The 26126-nt window shown below is 41.3% G+C and overlaps 1 protein-coding gene across 1 annotated transcript in view; it reads right to left on the bottom strand.

Annotated features, from left to right (window-relative positions):
- LOC132999069 (transmembrane protein 266-like) overlaps positions 1 to 24446 on the bottom strand; it is a 39031-nt gene extending 14585 nt beyond the window's left edge. The window contains exons 1-2 of the mRNA XM_061068850.1: positions 24433 to 24446; positions 17020 to 17211 (exon numbers count right to left, since the gene is read on the bottom strand). Coding sequence (XP_060924833.1) covers positions 17020 to 17211; positions 24433 to 24446 — 206 coding nt within the window. The remainder of the gene's footprint in view (positions 1 to 17019; positions 17212 to 24432) is intronic.
- Positions 24447 to 26126: the final 1680 nt, after the last annotated feature.

Genomic DNA, 26126 nt, shown 5'->3' on the forward strand with positions numbered 1-26126 from the left:
CAAAAGTCCTAATTCGATTCACATCTGTGTATAAATTCGAGGGTTGTTTAGTGGTAAAAGTATTTTCCTGTTAGTTACTAAGGTATGATGCCCCATATTTATGAGCAAATAGTAGGTGAATGATTTAGAGACCAGGAGGACAAATGTCTCATCTTTCCAGGCAGTGTGATGGACTCCAGCATTTGGGCCATTTAAGCTTTTGGCAAGGTGGCTCAATACGATTTTGAAATAGTGGGCGATCGAGTCTCACAGCAAAACTACTACTAGTGCTGTCAGGAGGAGCGGGGAGAAACAATGTCTCTCACCGGCTCTCCAGCTGGAGTGGAAAGTTGGCTCGGCCCCATACCTTTCCCTTCTCCCCATGCACTGGCATGGAGGAGACAGACGCTGGCAGAGCATTTCCCTCCTCTGATCACGTCTCCATTCTTTGGCGTGGTGCTAGAAACGAGCTGCAACGGTGGCAAAATGGCTCTATTCTCACTGTGGCTACAAAACTGATTATGCTGCACTCGTCACAGAAGAATTTTGATATTTTAATTGATTTTTGAAACCAGTTTAAGCCCATTAAACCACATAACTTTCTCACTTTGGGATGGAGATAACTGTCTCTGAAATTATAGTGCATATATATCAATATTTTTTAAGAAAGTAAAAAAAAAAATCCTTGATCCACCCCTTTGTCCCAATTCATACCCAAATAAAATGGGCTCTTCTGTGCCTCTTACACATCTTTCTACAATATTGTTCTGTTACGCAGTGTTGTGTTAAAACTGCCCCGTGGGAGAGACTATTTATTTTTATGTGTCACCTCCTCATCTGACATATTTGCTCCTGCTCAGTCACTGGAAGAGACCACACACACACACACACGACACACAGTGTTTAAGGTTGTTATAATCAAAGAGATAAGCCAAACAACATTTTTTAAACATGGTTTACCGAGGACTGTTTGGTTCAAATGGTTCTCATAACCAGGTTGTAACAAAACCACCGTGTATCACTGAGGAGACCATCTTCGTAAAAGATTCTCCTTATGATTTTCTCCTGCAGTAACACGTTTATATCCCAATGAGGGAAATGTTTTAACAGCTATTGAGTGGATCGCTCCATCATCCCACTGGTTTCTCAGAAGTGTTTGTTGAAGACTGGCATGGACAGAATCCACATGCTGTCAACAATGTAAGGCTAATCTAATAAAGGTGTAATCCTGCTGATAGCAATCATCTTCTTGGCTTTGGCTGGGGGGGCACAAGTGTGCACGCTCCAGATGGTGTAGAATGGCCTCCGTCGGGGTCTCAGTGAGACTCTGTGGGTGCCAGGTATCGTGCTGTCCTGTGTTCCTCACTACATGCCAGGTCTACTTTATATGTTACGTGTGTATTATTTCATTTATTTAATGCAGCTGATGTGAATACTCTGAAGCCAAAGTAAGTGAGGGTGAGTTATTTCAAATAGTTTCAATATTTGTAATCAGATTACACTCCTCTAATACAAAATACTGACAAAGACATGCTGATGAAAGGCTGATACTGATAATGTTCAAAGTGCCACTCAAAATTCTTCACACTATGCACACACATACAAACAAATTATTGTACTTCTATGTTAGGCTACATCCACCATCCACACAACCACATTTTGGTTTGCATCATCTGCTTTAGATACGTTTGGGGTACACACTATTCTTGAGTTTGAGAGCAGCTAAAATTGAGAGTTTTGCTGGATCAGTTTCAGTTTGGAAACTCCGGGCTCTGGATGGCAGAAACCAATAGCTGGCAACCAGTAACCAATAAAAGCCCTCCTGTTTATTTCTAAACAGACACTATTTCTTGCACAATCTTTTCCAAGTCTTTTGACAATAATTAAATTTGATATTTATAATGCCAAAAGACTTTTTCTTTCTTTGTTTAACCATCATGCCATATTTCATAGAGCTACACTATGGTCTGAAGTCAAAGTTTATCAGCAGTAGTCTGCCCACAAAAAAACGAATAAAACAAACTCAAATACCTTTTTAATATATCTCCATACAATTACTTAACCTTGCTTATTGCAGGTAAGTAGCTTCTCCACTGAATATTTCTTTAAACCCTTGGTGTCGATGGAGAGTCTCCTGGCTCATCATCAAGTCATTGAACTTAAAAGAAAAAGGCTGATCCCACCACACACTGTGTTCTTAAAATCTATACAGGTTTTAAGTATCATTGAATGTCTGTCTAAGGTTAAATGGGAAAACAGAAGAATTTCGCTGTAAAACCTGCCCTTGAAGCACAACAGCTAGTAGCACCTCACTTGTTCATAGTGCATTGTAAGGGAGCATCCTGAACAACATCAGATCTATCAGCTGAGGATATTAAAACGAGTCAACAAGGCAATAAACCTGAGTTATAATCCACACAGCATCGATACCATACACCATCTATAACAGGCGTGATGCACTACACAAGTCAATTCATCACACACACACACATACACACACACACACACACACACACACACACACACACACACACACACACACACACACACACACACACACACACACACACACCAATGAGTTAGTGACATGAGTTCACAGGCGGTGTGAAGACTCAGCCTAGATTCAAAGACAAATTCAGTAAAAATTCTGTGTGTGTGTCCTTACTTCACGTCATGCTAAAACTAGCCCAGCCCAGAGGGGAAGCAGTCAGACACTGCTGGTGACACATGCAGTATATTAATGAGTCTTATTAAAGCGAGAGCACAGAAGCAAATGTTGTTTCTCTGATCCACTCGGCCCTGACAGCCTGACAGAACCACCTGGCCCGAGTCACTCGTAGACGAGCACAAACATGGGACAAGGTCATCTCTCAAACTGGTTGTTTTCAAACTCGTTCTGGCGCCGCAGATTTTCACACTGACCTTTTTCAGATTCAACAAACCCTTTCATATTTCCGTCTTTTATCGCTCCTGTTCTCTCTCTTTCTCTGTCCATCTCTTTTCTTTGTCTAGATTCTCTCTGCTGCCGGTGTGTATTGAGCAGGTTGATAAAGCTGTCAGTGTTTCCCACTGCTGCTGAGATTGAGTGGAGGTGGACAGTGAAACAGAGGAGGGAGATTAAATCAGGGAGAGTAATCGATACCACCGCGGTGAGTGAGCCACCGCACACTGGGACTGTCAGACTCAGAGCACCTGATGGTCTCATCAGATAAAGCACTCGGTGGAGGTGGAGGGGGACTTATTGTTTAAACAGTTATTCATCCTTTGTCCGATAGACAGAAACAGAAAACCAGTCCTTACAACTTCTGCTGCTCATACTGAGCACACGTATGTAGTACCTGACACTTGGTGCTGGGACCATCATCATAATGACCACAACCAATCACAGGTTCACCAGCTGCTTCTGCCTCTTCTCTCTAGGCTAATTTTAACATGAGTCAGGACGTGTATTCGTGTGAAAACGTAAACCACATGTTAACGTAATTCATTAACACCTGCACCTGAATATTTGCTCATGTTTTTCTCAACAACTGCTGCACCAAAGAAAATGAGCAGCATTTCCTTTGAAGCCTCAAACATGTACATAGGACACCATGGTCCGAACCAGGTCTTTGTTACACTGCCTATATCTGATCCAGTTAGATGCAATTTAGGAAGCAAACCCTTCCGTCATCATCCCCTACGTGGGATGTGTCTACCTATACTTTACTGATGTGACATTGATTGGTAGAAGTATTTTCATTTGAATCGTGAAAATTAACCGGTTTATTTATTTAGTTTCATTGCCACTGTAATATTTTTAAACATTAACAACTTCCAGCGCAGTACTCAACTCTAGTTCAAGGGCTCCAAATTAATGTCTTTCTTCTTCTACTATTTAATGTTGTCTCAACCTCCAACAATTGGTCAGAAAGAACAAACAATCCCAAAACTGAAAACACACACTGAAAACTAAACAAACCATGGTTCAGTTTGGTCCAGACCAGGGCTGGACTGGGAGAACAAAACGGCCCGGGCATTTTTTGGCTCAGACCGGCCCACATAATTAGCCGAGCACATCTGCCATTAAGACATTTAGAAGACATAAGTTACGTCAATTTAAAGTAGCTCATATTAAAAGTACTTAAGTATTTAAAGTATCTGGTGTTGAAATGTACTTAAGTATCAAAAGTACAAGAACTAAAATTAAAAATGCAAATTGCTTTTTATAGTAGGTCTATACAGACACAAAACAACCCAAAATGTTTCTCCTCAAGATTTATCTCAACTGACTGAAAAATTACAACAACAATATGCATATAATGTATAATTTTACCAATTTTGAACCCTAGATGCTGAGGTTCAAATAGTAATGGACCAGTGCATCTGAACTTCTATTTAACTATAAACAAGTGCCTCTTGTGTCTGCCCAAGAACATTAATAAACCACAGTATAACCACTATACTATAGGCACACAAAATAAGACACTATCTCTTATCCTATTCTAGAGGAAGTAAAAGTCGTAACAAGATTTCTGAAGGTGAACCTGCGGAGGGATAGACCAACCTCTCGCGCTGCCCCCCCCCGACGGCAAACACGCCACCGGGACCTGCACATCTCAGGAGGGAGGGGGCAGCGAGTGAGAGCGAGAGAGAGAGAGAGGTGCGCCGTCGGTAGAGGCGTGCGACGCCAACCTCCGCTGCTCAAGTAACGAGCCAGTTTGGAGAATGTATTGAAAATTGAAAATGCGCGCTCACATGTCTGCCTCCACTCGCTCATCATTGTCGAGTCCTCCTCGCTCGTCTCCCGGCGCACCTGCTGCTGCTGGGCTGGTGAACCCGGCACCACATAGGTCCGTCAGTTTGGCACATTTAGCAGCCTCCACCTCCAGAGACTTCTGCTTTTTTTCCCGGATGCGTTTTTTACTCTTATTATCCATTTTAAGTTTCTGTTTCAGCAGCAGCCCGTCCCGCGACTCCCACCGCCAATGCAATGAGGTCCCGCCCCACCCTGGTTTGTGTTGTGATTGACAGCACTGTCAGGGCTCTCTGAGCCTGTCAGCCCATGATTGATTGACAATGACAAACAATAGACCAATAATATGTGTCGATGCTGGCAACACACTGCTAGCCCTCTGTAGCCAATTGGCCGGCCCAATTGGAGGGAATTTAGAGAGGAAGAAGGGGAAAAAAACAAAACAACAACATAGCGGACCAGACCGGCCCACATTGGGTCAACGGCCCACCGGGATTATGCCCGGTATGCCCGATGGCCAGTCCACCCCTGGTCCAGACCAAGACTATCTCTAAAGTTAGTCCACTAAAGTTAGTCCATGGTCTGAGACTCCTTCTGCACCTGTTATATTGGTCCGGACTGAACTCAAAAATCCAAAGGTCCAGACCAAACTAGGCAGGTGTGACAATGCCCTCATTCTGCCATGTTGACAAGTCAGAACTTTTATTGAGCTTGAGAAAATGTAAATGTTGTTTGATTGACACATGTTTTATATCTTTAACTGTATCTTCTTGCAGATTCTTCTTAAAGATGCCTAAATTCAGCTACACCTGACAAAAGGGACCAAACACTAACCAGAGAGGGGGCAGCCTTCCCTCCCCTAGACACATGTTTGCCTCCAGCAGTATCCACATTTCTACAACACACTCACAACTGCACACTTCCACACACACAATACTTCATGCTAAAGTAAGCATGGAAATGGGGGAGGAACAACTAAGCACAAAATACCTGAGTTCTCCTGATGCTGTCAGATTGCAGGTAATCAATTTTACATTTGAAAGGTTCCCCATTACCGATGCCTGTGCACCACTGATCACAACACATCAGCAGGGAGGAGGCAAGCGTCACAACTCCTGCAGCACTCTGACTGGAAACACAACCAAAATAATAAATGACTGACTCAGGAGTCAGGATATAAATCTCTCAGGTAGCTCGTTGACTTCTGCTCAAAGATAAGTCAGCTTTCGTTTTGTTTTTTGAAAGCTTCGACTCTGGCTACAGCTAAGAATAAATATTACAAGTGATAAATTAGCACATCAACAATGTTGTCAGGCAAGCAAATTGTTCATTGGAATAGTTCATTTGTTTATGTGCAGCAGTTACATTACAGCTGTTAACTCTCATTCCAGATTATACCTGCAACAACGGCAGATTCTGTGCTAATTGGAGTTTACGCTGATTTAAAACAGATGATAACGCTGAAGCAATCTAACTGAGGCAATAGTCTGGATTCAGATTTTTAATTACTTGATCACGATGGTGATGAGAATGCAACACATATTATGCTCTGGTGAGAACTAGTGGAAAAAGCTGGTATGACATTCATCTTGCAGGACTGACGCCATAGGGCCATACCCCTGGCCACAGTCCTGTACTGTATATCTTAGTAAGTTCTCTCTATAACAGACAGATGGATGGATGGATGGATGGATGGATGGATGGATGGATGGATGGATGGATGGATGGATGGATGGATGGATGGATGGATGGATGGATGGATGGGCAGATTTACAGGTAAATGGACAGACAGACACACAGAGAGATATATGACAGTTACTTGTTGATCTCAGCTGATGTGACTGAGAAAATACAAAGCTACTTTGAAACATCTTTTAAGATGTGGTGCATTTTGTCTGCATGAGAAAGAAATAATATGAACACAGTGCATGCTGCTTTCTAAACAGGTCGTTAAAATATTCCTTGATGAACATATGTAAATTAACATGTAGACTTCAGGTTTTCCACAGCAGTTGCTTGGTCATTCATTTGCTCTTGCACTTCTATAATCAATTGGAATATAACACGTCACAAATAGAATGGGACATTAAAGTACAAATCTATCTGCTTTCTCAATATGTTAATTTCAAAAACACTAAAAAAAATGTCAAAATGTCCTTGTCTGGCTTCTTTTGTGCACCTGACATTAACCTGATATTCTTTGGGACTGATACTGAAACAGCATCATCGAGACGCATTAAATATTCACCTCATCCTGCTCAAACTTAACACCAATAAATTCTTCCTAGAGGTGGCGACTTACAGCAAAGTGTTAACACTGGACTATTTCCAGATGGTGTGTCATAATCTATAGAAAGACCAACAATTTGCAACACATTGAATAGAGTTATAGACGTTTCAAAATGATAAGCCCTTGCAGCTGAACTATCTAGACGGAGGTATGTTTTGTATGTATTTTTGGACACACTGACCTTTTCACACTTACAAGCCCACATAGTGCGAATAATGTATTTGTTTTTTGGGGGTGAGAAGAAGGTGTCAGTTTACTGTTGTGCTTAGCTAGAAAAATCATCTTTTAATAAGAAGGTTAAGCTAGAGACAGATCAACAGATCCAAAGCTTTCAAGCTGGTCTCCACTAACAGGTTTTCTTTTTCCTCTTCAGCACTCAATCCCTCTTTCTCTTCAGCCAGAAAAGCCACCTCTCACTTTTCATGTCTGTGAATATTAACCACTCTGTCACTGCTCTTTCTCTCCATCCGACTGCAATCTGTGTGAACAGCAGTGATGAGCGATGACAAAACACAACACAGACGACCTGGGTGGGAAAGCAACAGAGACATGTAGTTTTTCTATTAAACTGCATCTTTGTCTGTGACTTTGGGTGTCGTACATACCAAATACATCCTTGTGGCATAAATGTGTCCAGTGACATGTGCTGGCTGAGAATTGATAGATGAACGTCATTAAATGTAATCATCTTGACTAATAATTAAATAATTCAAATGTTATATATGTTGGTCTGCTTGACTGCGGGTGCATTTAGAATTGTGAGTTTGAAGAGTATGTTTAACCGATGGTTTAAAATTCCGATTTTCTTGAGGTTTATGAATGTCCATTTGTCCTTAAGAGATACACGAACAAACAAACACTTATTATCTATGAACGACTCAGTCCTGCAGCCAACCCGCTGGCAAAGGAATTCATTAGAAGGCTGGGAGAGAACAGGTCACTCTGAGTCAACTTCCTGCGTTTTGTAATTGAATCAGGCCACATTGACTCGACTATCTGAAAATCTTCCGAGAATGCATCATCTCAAAAAGCCAGATGTGTTTTTTCTCTCTAACAAAGTTAAGCGTAAATGCTGGGATGGACCCAGAGGAAATGGCTGCAAAACTCTGTGTCTGCTCTGCTTATGGAGAGAGGTACGGTTTTACAAATCCCACTCTCACGTGACAAAATTGGTTCCTAGAGTTTCCCCAAATAATGTTGACACAGCACAGATGGTCTCAGATCTTCAGTTTCTCTGCCAAGTCAATGCGGTAAGTAACTGGGGCTCAAAACCTAAATTATATTCAAAATGCCACAGTTCTCTTCATGATTAAGTAACAAAAAGTCAAACCTCACAATCATTTCCACCATAAAACCTGAGTTGCCAGTGTGAGAACAAACCCGAATCTATTTTTCTCTATTGACCACTTCCTAAAATTTGCATATGTGCGAGTAGTTATTTCCAAAATGGAACATTTGGACCCTTGGCCTGGAGCCGGTGGGTGGCAGAGAGTAGGAGCTCTTGTTTTTTCCTCTTTCCCCCTCTTGTCCACTACAGATTTAGAAGAACCATCTGGTGTTGGTGCCGAACCCTGGACTCCTTGCACATTTGGAACAGCACCATCAGCAGCATATGCTTCCGTCTCCTCGTCTGTCAACCACACACCCGTCACTGGGGTGGGAGGTGACATCATTCCAGTGCTTAGGAGATGGCGGTGGGGGGCATTTTGGGCAATATGTCTTTTGTGCCCTTTCGTATTTCGTATTCTATTTCTCATATAAACCTATTCAAAGCAGTTCAGAGTTTGAAAGGGCTGTATAAAGCCTGAGTTAATGCAGATCAGGAATTCATTTGAGTCTTAAAAAGACAATAACATTTTAATTTAACAATATGTTAAGATTTTGTATTTACTTACCTTTTTTGAAGAACACAATGTCATTGAACAATTTTCAAAATAAATGTATTGATGTGTTGCTTTGAATCAAATTTAAGAGCTAACAGTATACAAGGAATTACTTAAGTTCTACAGGGGCCGCAATTTACACCAGGCTCCAGTTATATGTCCATCATCCATGCACAATCCTTTCTGACACAATAAGGATTCAAGTGATTCCTTGTTTACTGTTCGGTCTATAAATCTGAGCAAAGCCCCACATCATTGAATATATTTTGAAAATAAAAATCCTCAACAAGTTGTCATATTTATTGTAAGTGATATTCAAAAAAACAAAAACAGGACAGGAGCACTTCAGGGGCCAATCAGATTTTAACCGGGCCAGTACCCCCTTGGCCCCGCCCCTGAATACGCCCCTGGTGATCGGTTGACTATCTTCATTGAATATGTAACTTTATGTTTGAACCAACACCGTGAGCTGCAGATAACAAAGCCTCTTCAAATCTCCCTCCCTGATGATAAATGTTCCACCATTCTTTTTTCCACCTCACCAAAGTCGCACACCAGCAGCAGCCTACACAAACACAAGCTGAAATACACCAAAAGAATCCTTCAACCTTAAAAAAAAGTGAGCAAACAAACAAAAGCAGCTTGATGACTAGGGGGAGAGTGGGCGGCCATGAAAGTGCTGAACACAAGCCCATGCCACCTTGGTCCTCCCAGCATTTTTCTAGACAGGAAGATGGATGGGCCCAACTCTATTAATAACTACACTCCACTTACCATAGCACCAAAACTGCTAACACAGCAACTGCCCCCTGATGCTAGCTCGAACAACTACCTCCCACTACGTCGCCCACACCTCGCCTGATACGAACGCCGTGTTGGGCAACGATACAGTAAATGGGTGCTGGAAATCTCTAACCTCTCCACCTATCTTCACCTTCACCACACACCACCGTGAACCTGGAGGCTCCTGGGGGTGCTGGTGACGGTGCCCCTGTTAGTTTCGATCATGGAGGGAAGTGCGGACATGACAAGAAAACATGGGCAGATTCCTGGCATTTGGCTTAGTTACACTGAAGCTTGGTATCAGCATGAGAAGGAACACTATGTGCCAAACCGAAGGCAGAGAACGTGAGTGTGAAGAATTGAGTATAAGAAACTGACGGAATATAGAAAGAGAAGCAGACAACAAAATCAGGAGAGAGAGTTGGAGAAATACGTAGAGAGGTGTGGAGAGAGTTGGAGAGAAAGAGGAGAAGAGCTTCTAAATGTGCAGAAGCATCAATGAAGGAACGCTATTGTTCCTAATGAGGTGTGACAGCCCAGTATCAACTGGAATATGAAGTGAACCATGATTATGGAGGATTAGATAACAAGCACTATGCAGAGCAGTGAGAAAGCTTGTCAGGCCTGCATGGCCTTGTTTTTTACTCTCTCTTTCTCAATGTATAAATACTCCAAGTGTTGTGTGTGTGTGTGTGTGAGAGAAAGCATGGATGTGTGAGTGAATACTTTGCCGTCATGTGGAGTGAGACCAGCGCACTATATAAGAGATAGCGGTAAGGTCAGCCCCACCTTCACAATGCTACCGGCGATGATATACAAACATGGCTGACAGTAGGTGCTTCATCACTCGGTGGCAGCTTGACACAGGAGCCTTTTCTCTTGATTAATCCCCTCCGCTCGCTTTCCTGCTATGGAACACGCCGCAGCCTTTCATTGAACCATGATAGCCAAAAGCTCTTTTCATTTTGTCGCCATTGCTCCTGCTCCCGACATGTAAATGTGTCATTTTTCTGTATTTATATAATGCTTTTCTAGTCTTGATGACCACTTTACACCCATTCATACATAGTATCAGCACTTTTCTCTATGAGAAGGGGCAATTTGGGGTTCAGTATCTTGCCCAAGGACACTTCGGCATGCGTAATGGGGAAGATCGAACCACCGACCTTCTGGTTAGAGGACGACCACTCTAACCCCTGAGCCATAGACGCAACTTCTTCTGTGACTTTCTATTTATTCATCAACAATTGATCACCTCACCAAGTCTAAAACATTACATTAAATGTGACGTTAACTTTCACCACATTAAAACAGAAATATTAATGTTTGGTTTCAGCTAAGATTAGTTTTAGTTTGACATGTTTTTCATTTTCACCCACTCTATTTCCTGAATGTGTAGACAGGAAAAGTATTTGCTGAAAGCATGAAATCTACGAAATTAGCAGTGAAAATAACTTAACCCAATGACCTGTCACCATGTTAATGAATAAACCTTTGCCACAGTTGGGATATTCTTATGTTTCAGGAGCCCATTTTTGCCAAACATCACCACAGAGCACAACTTTCTTCATGACGCTGCTTCACTATCTCAGAAAACCAATGAGCCAGTTAATGCAGGCTGGGAGTAGAGGTTTGTATGTGTGAGCCTGCGTGCATGTGTACTTGTACAAGTATCTTTGTGAGGATAATTTTGAACATTGACCTTGTGAAGTGTGGACGTTTTGGCCGGTCCCCACTTTTTCAAAGTACTAATAATGGGTTGAAAGACTTTTTTAATTTAAGGGTGTGAATTAGGTTATTGTATTTAGTTGTAAGGATCAATGTTAGGATATAAGACATTCATAATGCCAATGAGTGTCCTCACTAAGGCTACATCCATACTGTTGTTAGTATCTACATCACTGTTTCCAAACATCTATGTATGCCAGAGTAGTGTGTTCGCCAGACGTATCTATAGCAGATGATGCAAATGAAAATGTGGATGTGTGGATAATGGATGTAGCCTAAAATAGAAGTACAAGAATTTGTGTGTGTGTGTGTGTTTGTGTGTGTCAGCGTGCGTACGTGTGTGCGTGTGGAGGCAATCTACTCTCTCAGGTGGAGTCAGCGAAGCAGCCCAGCCAACAGATTCCTCTCCCACACACATTTTCATTTTGATGGCTGTGGATTGCCGTCCCACTGCCGCGTCTTCCCTCCTCTCAACTTCACTTCATCTTTCCACACGCTCATAAAAAAAGGTTCATTTCCTCTGCCTCATTTCCCTAAAGGTGAGTTCAGCAATCTGTCTCTCTGCTACATGCACTTTACCTTCTCCTACTGCCATTCTGATGGTGGACACAGATACAGTGCATGCCTGATGGTGCTTACCCACTGCTATGACCCAGCAAAGTCACCTCACAGGTAGTGAATGTGAAAGCACTGATAGAAGAAACCGCTTGCCGCATGAGACCATTATGGTAAAACGTGATGATGGTGCACAGGGGAGTGACGTTTTTGATTGTCATTTAAGGAGGCCTCTGCCTGTCTGCTTGAGAGGTGGATCGATGCGGTGATGAGGAGACGGAGGCACAAGCGTAATCACGCAGAGCCCAGCAGTGCTGAAACCCACAGAATCAAACAGAGCTGGGCCCTGGAGGGAAGAAGACTGACTGACACGTTGGGCAAATTGCTCCCTCGCTGCATCATCCTGATTCTAATGACGAGGCCTTAATGTCAGAGGAGGCTTTTCTCAGTTTTTGTCGTTATGGTGCTGGTTGTGTATTCTCACAAAGAGGTGAGACTTATAAACAGCAGCAGTGGTTGATCACTCACCTCTGTTATCACAAACCGAGAGGTGTAGGGACGTTCTGATGGAAGGTGTGAGGGCAGACATGAGGCCTGATAATAGTGATTAATGTGAATCATTAGCATAGCATTTAAGGTATAGTGGAGATGTAACATACGCATTACTGGAGCTCATGGTTGGTGAAGTTAAATGAAATTTCATTAAAGCTAAAAGAGAGAATGATGACTTTTACAACTCCCCCTGGCAGCGTTTTTACTGCCAGACATTTCGCACTAATGACTTGAATATGAAATAGTGACCCCCATCGCACCGAGCGCAGTTTGAGTAAATTGAGCTCACTGGTAAAATAACCTTCACATCAGCGACTGGTAAATCTGTTGTTAGAGCCTCGTGCACCAGGAGTCCTCGCAGCTTCTCAGCCTTGGAGACCAGGAGGAGAAATTTAGTCTCTTGCCCCTCGGACCCTGAGCTCATTTGAACACACTCATATCGCTCTTGTTTTTATAATTACTCAACAACAGCAGGGCCTTGACCCAGTTATCGTATAAATCATAGTTTCAGCAGGTATTTCACACGTTGAGCTCCAGTAGGAATGGACGACATGACATCAAATCACAGTCTCCATCAAACATAAACACATCTACATACATTCTAACACTAACACCTTGTGCACAGCATTCACTGGTTGTGACACAAGTGTCAGTATCGCCTACTGTTGACGGTGCGTCTGTGACATCCATCTGTTTGTGGCCGTGACTGGCAAACTGAGGGGAACCAATGGAGTGGGACCTGATTTGGTGTCAAACGGAGGGAGGCAGCGTGTGTTTGTTGCGTGCATGTGTGTGTGTGTGTGTGTGTGTGTGTGTGTGTGTGTGTGTGTGTGTGTGTGTGTGTGTGTGTGTGTGTGTGTGTGTGTGTGTGTGTGTGTGTGTGTGTGTGTGTGTGTGTGTGTGTGTGTGTGTGTGTGTGTGTTTTGGAGTCTGCACTACAGCTTATGGTGTTTATGAGCATCCTGGTGAGAGGTGGCGCTGAGAGCCAGGTCTGAGTCACAGTTGCTGGACAGAATAAAAAGAGCGGACAAGGAATTTTTTCACGGTGGAAAAAAAAATTTGTTGTTTTGCCTAATAAGAGGAAACAGCTGTGATTTGATTCAAATACCAACGTTTAAAACAATCATGTTAAAACAAAACAAAAATACAAGAACCTCAAACAGCAGTTCACAACTTTCACACGCTTTTAACTGAAATTACTATGCACACACTAATCGCTCAATAGGTGCAACTATTACATTATATTAGCTGTTTGATCTTTTTACTGTCTGTATTATTCATCTTTATCATTTTACATCATGGTGCTTTATAATAATCTTGACCTTGGAGTTTATGGGACCTGTGTGATAAAGTGCTGTACTGCACACGGTTCTATTTCTGAGGGATGAACTGGAAGCACACTGGAGTGAACCTCAACCTCACATCCTGGATACTGGACTACATGACCATCCTCCTCCAGTATGTGAGGGTTCAGGACTGTGTGTCGGACGTGGCTGTCTTCAGTACAGGGCCCTGCAGGGAACGGTTCTGAGTACATGAGTATTCACCTGAACAATAAACTGGACTAGACAGATCATGCCACGGCACTTATAAGAAGGGCCAGAGCAGAAAGTATCTGCTATGGAGACTTTGGTCTTTTGGAGTAAAGAGTGGGCTCCTGAAGAGCCCACCCAAGATGGCATCGACCATCTTCCTTGGAGTTGTTTGCTACAGCAGAAGAATTTAAACTGCTGACAGGAAAAGACTGGATAGACTGATCAGGAGGGCCAGCTCCATCCTGGGATACCCTTGACCCAGTAGAAGGTGGTGGGACAGAGGAAAATAATGACCCGAAGCTTTCATCTCTGATGGACAACCAGTCCCACCCCTTGCAGGACACCATCACAGCACTGGGAAGCTCCTTCAGCGACAGACTGATCCACCTAAAGTGTCTGAAGGAGGAGAGGTATCACAGGTCGTTCCTCCGTGCAGCAGTAAGACGGTACAAGCAGTTCTGCTCCCAGTACACCACATGCACCTTTAATGGACTTCTGCTCTTTAACTCAGGTTTCACTTTTCTGTTTTTGAAATTATATGGCTGATGTGTTATAGTTTCTTATATCCCCTTATGTTAGTCTTGCATACTACTTATTGTTACTTTACTGATGGTTAGTTCATACTCTTTTGCTGCTGTAATCTTGCAAATTTCCTCACTGTGGACTAATAAAGGATTATCTGATCTGATCTGATCTCAATAAAGGCTCCTGTTGCCTGTAGGCGGGAGGAGGAGGAGGAGGAGGAGGAGGAGGAGGAGGAGGAGGAGGAGGAGGAGGAGGAGGAGGAGGAGGAGGAGGAGGAGGAGGAGGAGGAGAAGGAGGAGGAGCAGATATTGAGTGTGAAATAATGAATTGATCTCTGGTTAACTTATGGACGCTGGACAACCCAGTGGGACGCACTTAATGATAAATCGACGAAACACTGAGCAACGGGGACAGAGAATCAACGACTCAAGGAGGGAGACTAAACACATGATGGATGATAATCATGCATACTATGTGACATTGACACACGCGTGAGACGTGTGTATGTATGTGTGTTTGTGTGTATGTCCAAGACTTTTTTAGAAAAACTATAAATGTCTGCAGATAAAATCTTCAGGTTCTTGAACCAAAGTTCTCATCATGTTTTCGACTGTTCATGTCGAAAACACATCCTGCTAAAAACATGCTGCAGACATGTGAAGACATGTCACTGCTTCAGTTCACATGGATGAAAGTGTGCTCCATTTGCAAATTTTTTACCAGACTGAAATAGTACATCAAGAATGCAAAACAAATACTATGACTCCTGTGCAACAACACATACTATGATAAAAAACAATATTTGCATTAAACCAAATATTATATCTCCATATAATCATTAGGCACGATGAAAATCCATGTTGCATTCAAATAAAAATGGGAGTCAACTTGGATAACAGATTTGAAATGTTAAAATCAAAGTTGAGGCTGACATATCCACGTCATAAACCCTGGTACCTACATTTCCCATGATGCAACCTGAGTTCATAACAAAAGCTTCCTAATAGATTTGTTGTCCGTCTTCAGCTCAAGCCACGATGAGTCTGATGACATCATCAGGGTTATTATGGAGAGCTCCTCCAGATCCAAACACTGTTTGTGGGAAACATTTGGATGTGAAGAAGTTTCATAAAAACAAGATGATGTGTGTTATTATCCGTGTATTAAGATTTTTATATCTCACCATGTTGAGACAAAAACCCTTCTTTTTATGTTTTCTCCTGCATCACTAGTCCCACTCGAACATAGAAGACACTCTTCCATCCAGCTGACAGATTCAGCACATGATCACATCATAATCGGTCTCTAAACGGTCACGTTCACAGGCAGATATGATGCATTTCCACCACTTGACCCTATGGAGCTACTGCACAGATCAATACAAGCTGTTCATGTACTGTCTCTCCAGATTAATTCTGATACAGAGCTAAAACGCTGACCTTCAAAACAAGGTGTTTTAAAAATTAAACACATGAGTGTTGATGTAGCAATAAGCTCTGTGTGAATTCCATCAATGCTGACAGGGATCAGCAAATGTTGCTTTGCATCAGGTAAGAATGATGGCTGATGAATGTCTAACCACGGCTGTCAGTGTTTTTTAAGTCTGATGTTTCGATTGATGCTATCATCTCATAGTGGCAATGATTTCTGAATTCAAATGTAAGGTTCTAGTCTAAAACAGTCCTGTACCTTGAGAAATACACATTGTTATTTTTAATCACCATTTAATGCATTTTCAATTAATGTAGTAATTGTCTCAGGCTTTCTGATGACAAAGACGCAGCACTAATGTCACAGTATTTACAGATCTGGAAATATTTTTATTTTTGTTGAGTGATAACCAGAGGAACTTTCCTTAGCTGATTTGACTTTAAAAAGAAACAGCAACACTGTTGTTGTGGTTGATGCGTCCTCAGCACTGACAACATGAACAGTGTGACTGAGAAACACAGGCTCTGCCAATCATATCACTACACGATATAAGACCATGTTTTGGAGTTACATCTGTTAAATCAGCATAATTAAGAAAGAGTGAGAATGAATGGAAAATAGAGAAAGCGGAGATAAATTCCGGGTGAAATACAGGTGAGAGCAATAAAAGTACATAACCTTCATGAAAACTCTATGACATGAGAGAAGAGTGATTTTCAAAAAGTAGTGTGTTTAGATGCTTTCAGAAATCAGTTTTTTGTGTGTTTGTGTGTGTGTGTGTGTGTGTGTGTGTGTGTGTGTGTGTGTGTGTGTGTGTGTGTGTGTGTTTTGTTCCCTTGCAAGAATTATTGGCTCAAACCTGACTGAGTGTGATTGTTCCACTTTTGTGTCCCAAAAATACAAATCATTTCATAATAGTCACCTGGAAAAGGACACCACACATCACCTTTCACAAATTGTGCCGAGGCAAATTGTCATCTGAATTCAGCAATGGAACAAGTTCTTGGCAGCAGTTGCACTCACCCATCTCTGTTTTCGTCCTCATCTGCGTTGGAGAGGAGCTGTGATCCGGCCAGCGAGAGGTCCAGAGCAGCGAGGGGAAGATCTCTGTAGCCAAAGCTCACCAGCTGGACCGGAGGAGCCAGGCACCGGTTCTCATCCTCCACCGGCTGAGAGATGATCTCCAAGTCCGACAGACCTGCCTGATCCGCTCCCCTATTCACAAGCCAGCACCAGCAACACAGAGACCAAAGACCACCACACGAGAACACAGAAGAAAGAGAGAGGCACACATTACTATAAAAGAACAAACACAACTCTTACATCACATCATCTACTTCCTAGCATAATTTCTTTATTTAAATAAGGTGCGTTTTGGTCATCAGTAAAAAAAGTTGCTGTTATCACCAAGATTATAAAGCACAAGAAATGTGTGTGTATGAGAACAAAATAGTGCCAATTAACACATAAACAAACACTTTAATTATTCAGCCCACCAACGTAGGTTTGACACATACTTATTTAAAGTGATGGGGGCAAACAAGCGTGCATGCATGTGTGCTTTTGTGTCTGTCTGTGTGTGTGTGTATTGAACCACTGTCATCCAATAGTAAATAAAATATAATTTACAATGACACAACTCAAATCAACATCTAATAATAAGACACAAGAGAAGAAGAACTTGAATAAATGAGAAGAGGAAGAGCACAGAAAAAGACTAATAATAAGATAATAAGAGGAGGATATTACCAAGTACATTCTTATTTTATTCTTAACATCAGGGACAATGTTGTTATGATTATTGAAGTAAACCACTTTCAATGGTTTCCCTTCATACAGCCAAGTTAAGTATAATGTCTTTTTTTGTATTAATATATATCCACATGCAATGTTTTTACTTTTGCTATAAGAAAATATGTTAATAATGAAAGTTGCAATATTTGAGCAAATCTCTCCAAGTTATTAGCTGATGCTCTTAATGAATGTGAATTAATTTTAGATAGAATTATATATGATAACGTTTACATATATTTATGTAGACCTGTTTTGCTGTGGTGTGAATCACCTCGACATGATGTCCACAGTTAATTAAGACGTATGAGAATTGTATGCTCATGGGTCATTTTTTACCTGCTTATTTTGTATTTGGTTAGACTTACAAAATTACATTAATAGAATACGACTAACGGCAAAAACAACTAACTAAGTTATTTACAGGTTTAACAGATTTATTGTCGGTTTAATTAAAAGAAGAATTACAGTCGAATAATTTCTAAATGTTACATTGAGAATTTTAGCATCCTGCCATATCTTGGTTGCAGGTTTTATCAGTATTTTCTATCGATTAGGGATGAATCATTACAATTTACAATTAGGGCTTCCTCCAGTTTGATTCGCAAATGTCAACACAAGAGTTTAAATTCCCCCACAAATGAAAGGTGAACCTAAGAAACCGTAATCCTCCCCCTCACCCTGCAGCTGGAGTGCTTGAATCGTATGGAGGCTGCTCGGTCTTGGCCTAGCAGCGTGTAACCCAGCGTGCCCACAAGCCCCAGTTGTGTAAAAGCTGGGCCATCTCAGTGGAGCGTGGAGGTGGAAACAAAAGCTGAGTGCAGCTGTAGACTGACTGCGTGTGTGCCCTGTGGTGTGTATTTTTAGACCAGAGCAGATGCTGGTGTATCGCGTCTGCTGTGACGTCATCAGCTCTCCCTTTGTCAGCTGAGTGGATCCCCACTCTCCCTCAAACGTCAAAGGAAGTCAGGGAAAAAAGGAGGTGGATAGGAGAGGAGGAGTGGGCGTTGGAAATGGGGATGAATAGGGAGGACTACATAAGAAAGACAGGGGAGAGTAAGAAAGACTAAGTATGCAACAGAACATAAAAGAAGAGGAGATGGACACTAGGCTGAAACCAAAGAGCAGGAGAAGAAGAGTGGGGGGTTGAGGAGAACAGAAGGATTGGAGAAGTGGAAGTAAGATGTGGAGGTGATATTTAATAGTAGGGAGCGGTAAAGGATGAACAAGAAGTGGGACAGTGGAAATGGCAGTGGAAATGTAGAGGTGAAAGAGGACAGATGGTACCTCCATTTTCTCTTTTAATAAATGAGAAAATAAGGAGAGGAAAAATAGAACATGCACGAGGAGGATAACAAAATCAAGTTTTAAGATTAACTGAGAAAGTTTCTCGTCGAACCATAGAACAAGTACAACTATCAGATTCTCACCTATCAACCATATCATAGGGTTCATCAGTCGAATACGTCGTTATCACATGGTATTGCAGTTTATTCTCTATTTTGAGTGATGGCTGAGAAACTCGGAATAAAAATATAGTGTTTGAAATGCCTGTGTGGAGGATGAATATTAAGCAGCAGCCAGTTGCTATATGCAGATACACCTTTTCCAGTCATCTTCAAAACTGCTGTGACAGAAAACAGAAAAACTCTGAGTGACCTAAAACATTCAGAGGAGATGAACGCAAATCTGACAGGGAGGCAGAGAGATATACCTTTAGGAAAGGACAGACAGGAAGATGTAGCAGATAATCCCACCAACACACACTCGCCAAAACCATGGTGTGTGTGTGTGTGTGTGTGTGTGTGTGTGTGTGTGTGTGTGTGTGTGTGTGTGTGTGTGTGTGTGTGTGTGTGTGTGTGTGTGTGTGTGTGTGTGTGTGTGTGTGTGTGTGTGTGTGTGTGTGTGTGTGTGTGTGTGTGTGTGTGTGTGTGTGTGTGTGTCTGTGTGTGTCTGTGTGTGTCTGTGTGTGTAGGGAAATGATGAAGTCATGCCAACAAGGCTGATCAGATCTTAACTCTCAGGGTGACCGTTACACTACATGGGACTTAAGGCCAGAACCTAACAATATACATATAAGTAGTCTACATATAATATTAACTGACATAACATTTCTTTCACGTAAAATAAAGATGCAAATCGTACGAGCACGTGTGAAAACAATCTCCTAATTTCTGCTTTAAGGCTGCGTTAGCTTCTATTAGCATAAGAAGGATACCCAATACCCAAAACTGTCAGTGGTCGAGTTGAATTATGGGGGATGTAGTCACTAGGTTTTGACCATGGACTGCATATAAAGATGGATGACCTAACGGGTCTGAAAGGTCTAAGTCACATATCTGTGGGATTGTGATGGTATCGACTGCGCAGACTTTGGCTCCAATTGATTTCAAAAGTGCAACATGGCGGCACCCGTATCCAGGATGTTTTGGCTTTGGACCACACATGTGCTGTGGTCCTTTAATGGTGGCATCCAGCTCCACAACCAGTAAACCACAGCCTACTCGTTTTCACAGGCCATTCACAGACTGATAGAAAGTTGATCCAACACATAATACACAATGCATAATACTTTACAGCCTAATGATTCTTTACACTGATATACTGATGTAAGACTATAGGCTCCTTTAAAGAGTGGATGTGGTGCTGTTGCACTTGCTCTCTCATCACTGCATATATTCAACAACAATATCTTTTGTTTTTCATTAATAAAAATCCCTCTGCATTTAAGGGAAAAAAACATGTTATTGCAGTTTGGTCTCAGGAGCTGCTGCCCTCATCCCAATATGACAGGATTATTTCCCTTGACAAGAAGGCCTTACCTGTCTGTGAAGATACATAGATCTACTGTATATTATCCAAAATATAGTCACAAGAGGATGTGATGTCGTTAAATAATGTAAAATGCAATATGTATTATTATATTAAAGCAAATATTAGACTTTTGAGTTTCCTTGGAAAACATTTATTCGTCCGTCTTTAGCAATGGCATTATTTCAATTATTTTAACCCAAAGTAAATTCAATTAAATTGGAGATTAGTAAGGAGGATGCTGTTAAAAACTAATAATGACCGGTAAAAAATAACCATAAATCAGTTAGAGGCAATGTTTCCCTCATTATTAAATTATCCACTGGCTGGTATCACTTCTGTTTTAAATGAAAAACGTTCCTTTGGTAGTTTCCTGTGGAACATTTCTATTTGGAGTGCATGAGATGTGTCATTGTGTGTCCCACTTCAGTAAATGTATGGCAGGACTAGTATGTTGTTGTTTTGTGACTAATTCCTGACAGAGAACTGATTCCCTCTCTGAGGCTGTGGTCGAACGGTTTGATTCCACGGTGGTTCGGCCTGATGGATGTTTTCACTGCACTTCTCCTGCACACAACATCTCACCCAAACCGCACCTCTCATCACTCTGCTCCCAAACAATCAGCACATAACTACTCATGACAGACACAAGCTGTCCGGAGTCCACCGGCTCACAGCTTACAGTAATAATGCTGCTGCGCTGCCTGGCTGCCAGTCCAGCCATCAGGACTGAGTGACCATGGACCAGTGCAATGCTGAGCAGAGTCGGCAGCAGGGTCAGTCATGCAATTTGAGATATGTGTGATGTTTCACTAACATTCTGTTCCATTCACAATGTAATCGATTACATTATTTTTCAATTTGAAGCTATATTAGTGTTGCATATAGCTATAAGAGACATCAGACTCATTTACAGAGACTGCATCGAAGTTTGTCCTATTCCATTGTGGAATAAGGCAAACATTCAAATAATGGTGCTTTTCCACACCGATGTTTTTCAATAATGTTAACATTAACTAGTTAAATAATGATTTTAATTCACGATATTGTCAACAGCAAAATGCCAAAAGACAAACCAGCCTATGCCTCTATCCAAGGACAAACATAAATACAACATTTGCATAGTTTTAAAAACCAACATTGACCTTTCTGCGTACCCCCGGTGTTCTTATTTAACAGAAAGTAGTAATTGCAAAATTCTGCAAAAAACATTATTTCATGGAAAGACTAACAAGACAGCAGCTGCAGAGAGAGGAGCACCCACAGGACAGGAGTGATATTCAGGGGGAGCAGGTTTCCCTGAGGGTGGCAGATAAAATTAAATAGTGGAGTGCAGCATTACGGGCCAGGTAGGAAAGGTCATCGTGTGACAAAAGTTGCTCGAGGGATTTCAGTGACCAAAGCAGAAGGTCACGTAAGTAACTGGGGGGCCGGCGGCGCTGGAGAATGTTATTCCTCACACAACAGGAAGCTTCTCGTCACAACACTGAAAACAACGCATGCTCTCTGCATTTGGGGAAACTGCACATTGTTGTTCTGGTGTAACAGTCTGTTTCACTGTTGGTTTAATTCTACGAGTAGCTATTGTTTGAGTTGTAATCTGGAGTCAGAAGCAGTTGGATGAGTAAATGTAAACTGGTGACAGTAGCAGATATGTTACGCTTCACTTCAAACATTCGTATGTTGGTGTGTTTGCAGTGGCATCATGAGCTGAATTACTTTCTTACTTACTGTTCTAAGGGCAAGGTAAAGACAGTGAGTAATGTTTGTCTTTGCTGCTGACGCACATGCAACATTATATGGATTTCACATCAAAAGATGAAGATGAGGCAAAAGGAAGTTTGTCGGGGGATTTTATCAGCATCCGTCAAGCTACGCTAAAACTGTGAACCCTGCAGAAAGAAAAAAATCACTTTTCTTTGTTTGTGCGTTCTCATCTTCGCTGTTTTCACCTTCTGGTCTTTTCAAAGCAAAAACACGACTTAAATTATGACACAAATGTTCGGGTTGTGCGACTAAAGACCTATCACGTCGACAGAATTTACAAATGGCCTCTGGTAATTTCCCGAAACACCCAAGTGAACAACTTCAAGAGAAAGTTTTATAATGTCATGCCAGTGGATATTAATGAAGTCTGCCAGGCACATTAGCTCATTAATAATATTACAGATTAAACTATGATGAATTGGTGGACTGCACAATGGACTGTTCTGGCTCTGGTGTGACCAGTCCCTTATCTGACCTTTACAGATACAAGCTGGAGACGACGCAGGAGACACGGAGACCCTCGTGGGGCCAGGGAGAAGACAGCAGACGTACAGGAGCCTCCTTTATAACGCAGAGGTCCATGCACCTCTTTTACAATGTGTCAGTATCCAATAATAGATTATTTAAATGTCTATAGACACTTAAGGGAGCGTGGGCCTTGATAGACTTAATGACTGAGAAGACGGACTTCTGTGGACTTGTGAAACGGACTTTACTGACGGGCTTGTTTCCTCTGCACTGTATTTTTTGCATAAAGTGAAAACACTGTTTGTTCTGTTTATTCTCTGTTGCATGTTAAGTATCGTGCGGAATTCGCAGCAATAATTATCTTGTTAAACTCATAAGACAGAGCTGCTTGAAATGGACGACATACAGTATATTATAATCATATAAGGTTTGAGGAACACTTTATTGACATAGGTCATACAAAGAAAGTGAGAATTCAGATTAAGGATTGTCGGAGTTGTTGAATGAATAATGACCCACAAAGAGCAGCAGCTGACCAATGTATGACCTTTGCTCGATGTACGCTCAAAGAATCTTTTTAATGAAAATCTGTAAGTCATACACAATGTACTTAAAATCCATTATTTCCTTTTATAAAACATAGCAGCTGTAATGCACGTCATGGAGATCCTGTTTAGTCTTGAAATGATGCCTCATAAGAAAAATGATTTGGAAATACTTGGATGAGTGATGCACTTATATCATGTGTTTTTACAAAGCATTTCCCCTCAGACACTGGAGGATGTGGCGTCACTGCTGAGGAGAGGAACTGGTTCTCTCATAAAAGTACAAATGCAGCAATGATTCGGGGCTACTCATCTGGGTCAAGAGAATAAATGCACCCAGTTATGACGAGAGAAATTAGAGGGTCATGCTATACGCGAGCAGAATCACTTGTGGACTGAGGATAATGATTTACATTACCTTCTTCACACACACACACACACACAGGCTACAGCACGTTCCCTTAGTGATACATCAGCTGTTCTCACATGGAGGGAGCAGATTACAAATGGAAAGCTGGGAGAAAACCGGAGGTGGAGAGGGAGAAGATGTTAAGTTGTAATGGTTAACAATCAATACACCACAGCAAGGGCTAACATAGCGACCTGTGTTTACGGCTGCAGAATGGACGCTCTGTAGTCGGGGCTTTGTGCAAGTGTGTTTGCATGAATCTGTGTCACAGTGTGCGCCTCAGTGCGTTTAGCATTCAGAGGGACGAGGGTCAGAGACACCTCAACTGTAGCAGCAGCTGACTGAATAAAGGTCATTGTTGTAGAAACGGAGAAGCACACATTAGGAAACGGTGAAAGAAAGGTGACTGACTTAAGAGAAATGAGATCAGAAGATGAGAAAAGCAAAGGCATGCTGGGAAAATGAGTATAATCCATGATAATAGGCTTCACGTCCCACGGACATTTCTGACGCTTGACAGAATGTTTTCATTGGTTAGACTTATTTTTCCTGTACGTGGTTTGAAGTATGAAGAGGAGGAGAAGAGGAGGAAGAGGAGGAGAAAGGATAAGTGACATAGTGTGCTACTATGTGGACTGTACTTACTCAGCATTGGCCATGGCGCTGGGTGATGGAGAAATGAGCGACTTGGTGGTTATCACAAGGGTTTCCACTCGATTCTTCCTGTTTGAGCGCTGCAGTTTCACCTCTTCACCTGATGGACGCTGCTTTCATGTTGAACCTGTGAGGAAAATGCTTATTAACATGGGAAAACTTCTACAGCAGCAATATTTAATATGGAGGTAGAGGTACGAACGACTGGAAGATTATTGGGAACACCTAGCAACTGATGAAGTTTGAATCCACCTGGCATTAAAAACTTGTTGACAAAAATATACATACATATGACTGTATGTATAATCATATGCACACATACATGTAAGTTATGAGCTTGCAACATGATCATTTTGATTTCGGAGCCACAATAACAAAATACAGGAATCAGCAATAATAAGAAAAACCAGAAAATGTGAAATAATATAATGAGCCATATGAAGCTAAATTAAATTTATGAATGTTTTATACCAATACAACTTGAATGATTGATTGATAATAATAATAAAAAAATAAAAATAGAAGAAAACCCCTCAAACAATCACCACTTTCTATCAGTTCACTTGTTTTAATGAACCAGAGAACCAGAATTCTTTCTGAATGGAGCGTGTCTGCAAGGTTATCAAGCCATATCTTGGAAGAATAGGAACTTCTTTCTTTTTCTAGTGCACGAAGAGCAGCTTCCTTGCAATGATGAGACTATGGGATATGAAACATTATTGAGAATTGCTTAGCTTTATAACTATCACTATATCTGATACCTCCATAATGAGTGGTTCTAACTGACGTTGAAGTATTTGAAATGTTAACTTGAAAAACACTGATATCTTAACTTTGGGACATTCAATCCTTGAAGGTGAAGATTCAGGTTGGGTAATTAAGAGACTGTAAAATCAAGTGTTCAAAATTACCTTGCCAACCTGATTTATGTCAGAGGTCAAATAAAGTTTTAGACACTGTGTCAATAACATTGCAATTACGAAATACAATGATAGTTAATGTGCAATCATAATTTAGGAGCTGTGTGTTTAGAAACCTCATAAACTGAGGTTGTTCATGCTCAGTGAAATAAGAAAATAGTTGGACCAACTTAAATAGAAAATTTGGTAACAAACTGACTAAAAAGGTTTGTTGAACTTATATTTAAGTTATATTCACGCAAAGGAAAACTTTAATTTGAAAAAAAACAAATCTAATTGTTACCACATAAAGAAATTACTTACAGTTGGTAAGGAATTTGCTTTTTTCAGTGCGAGTTTATTCTACACCTGCTGATGTAAATATGATTATGTGTTGAAATAGTTTTGATATTTCCCACACTCATCATCATCGTAGCCTATCTGTTCTCAGGTGACTGCCAATAAGGATACTTGTAAAGGGTTTGTCCTTGGGTACATCTTTAAAGTGATATTTGACAGAGATGGGTATTAGCCATATAGAGACACCTCAACCTTACAGCTACATAGGCTTTTAAACGTTTAACTCAAACGAAAACAAAACATGATGCTGATAAATTCAATATAATATTAAAGTGTCAAAGTGTACACTCTAGTCCCCCAAATCGACAACAAAAGACAGCTGGAAATTTAAACATAACTTTTTTTAAATGACATCCCTCTTGTATCCTATATTCATCCACATAGTTGGGTACATTTAGCACATGGGTGGAAGCTGGCTACATCTCT

The sequence above is a fragment of the Limanda limanda genome, chromosome 3 (assembly GCF_963576545.1).
Source record: "Limanda limanda chromosome 3, fLimLim1.1, whole genome shotgun sequence".
Taxonomy (NCBI): Eukaryota; Metazoa; Chordata; class Actinopteri; order Pleuronectiformes; family Pleuronectidae; genus Limanda; species Limanda limanda.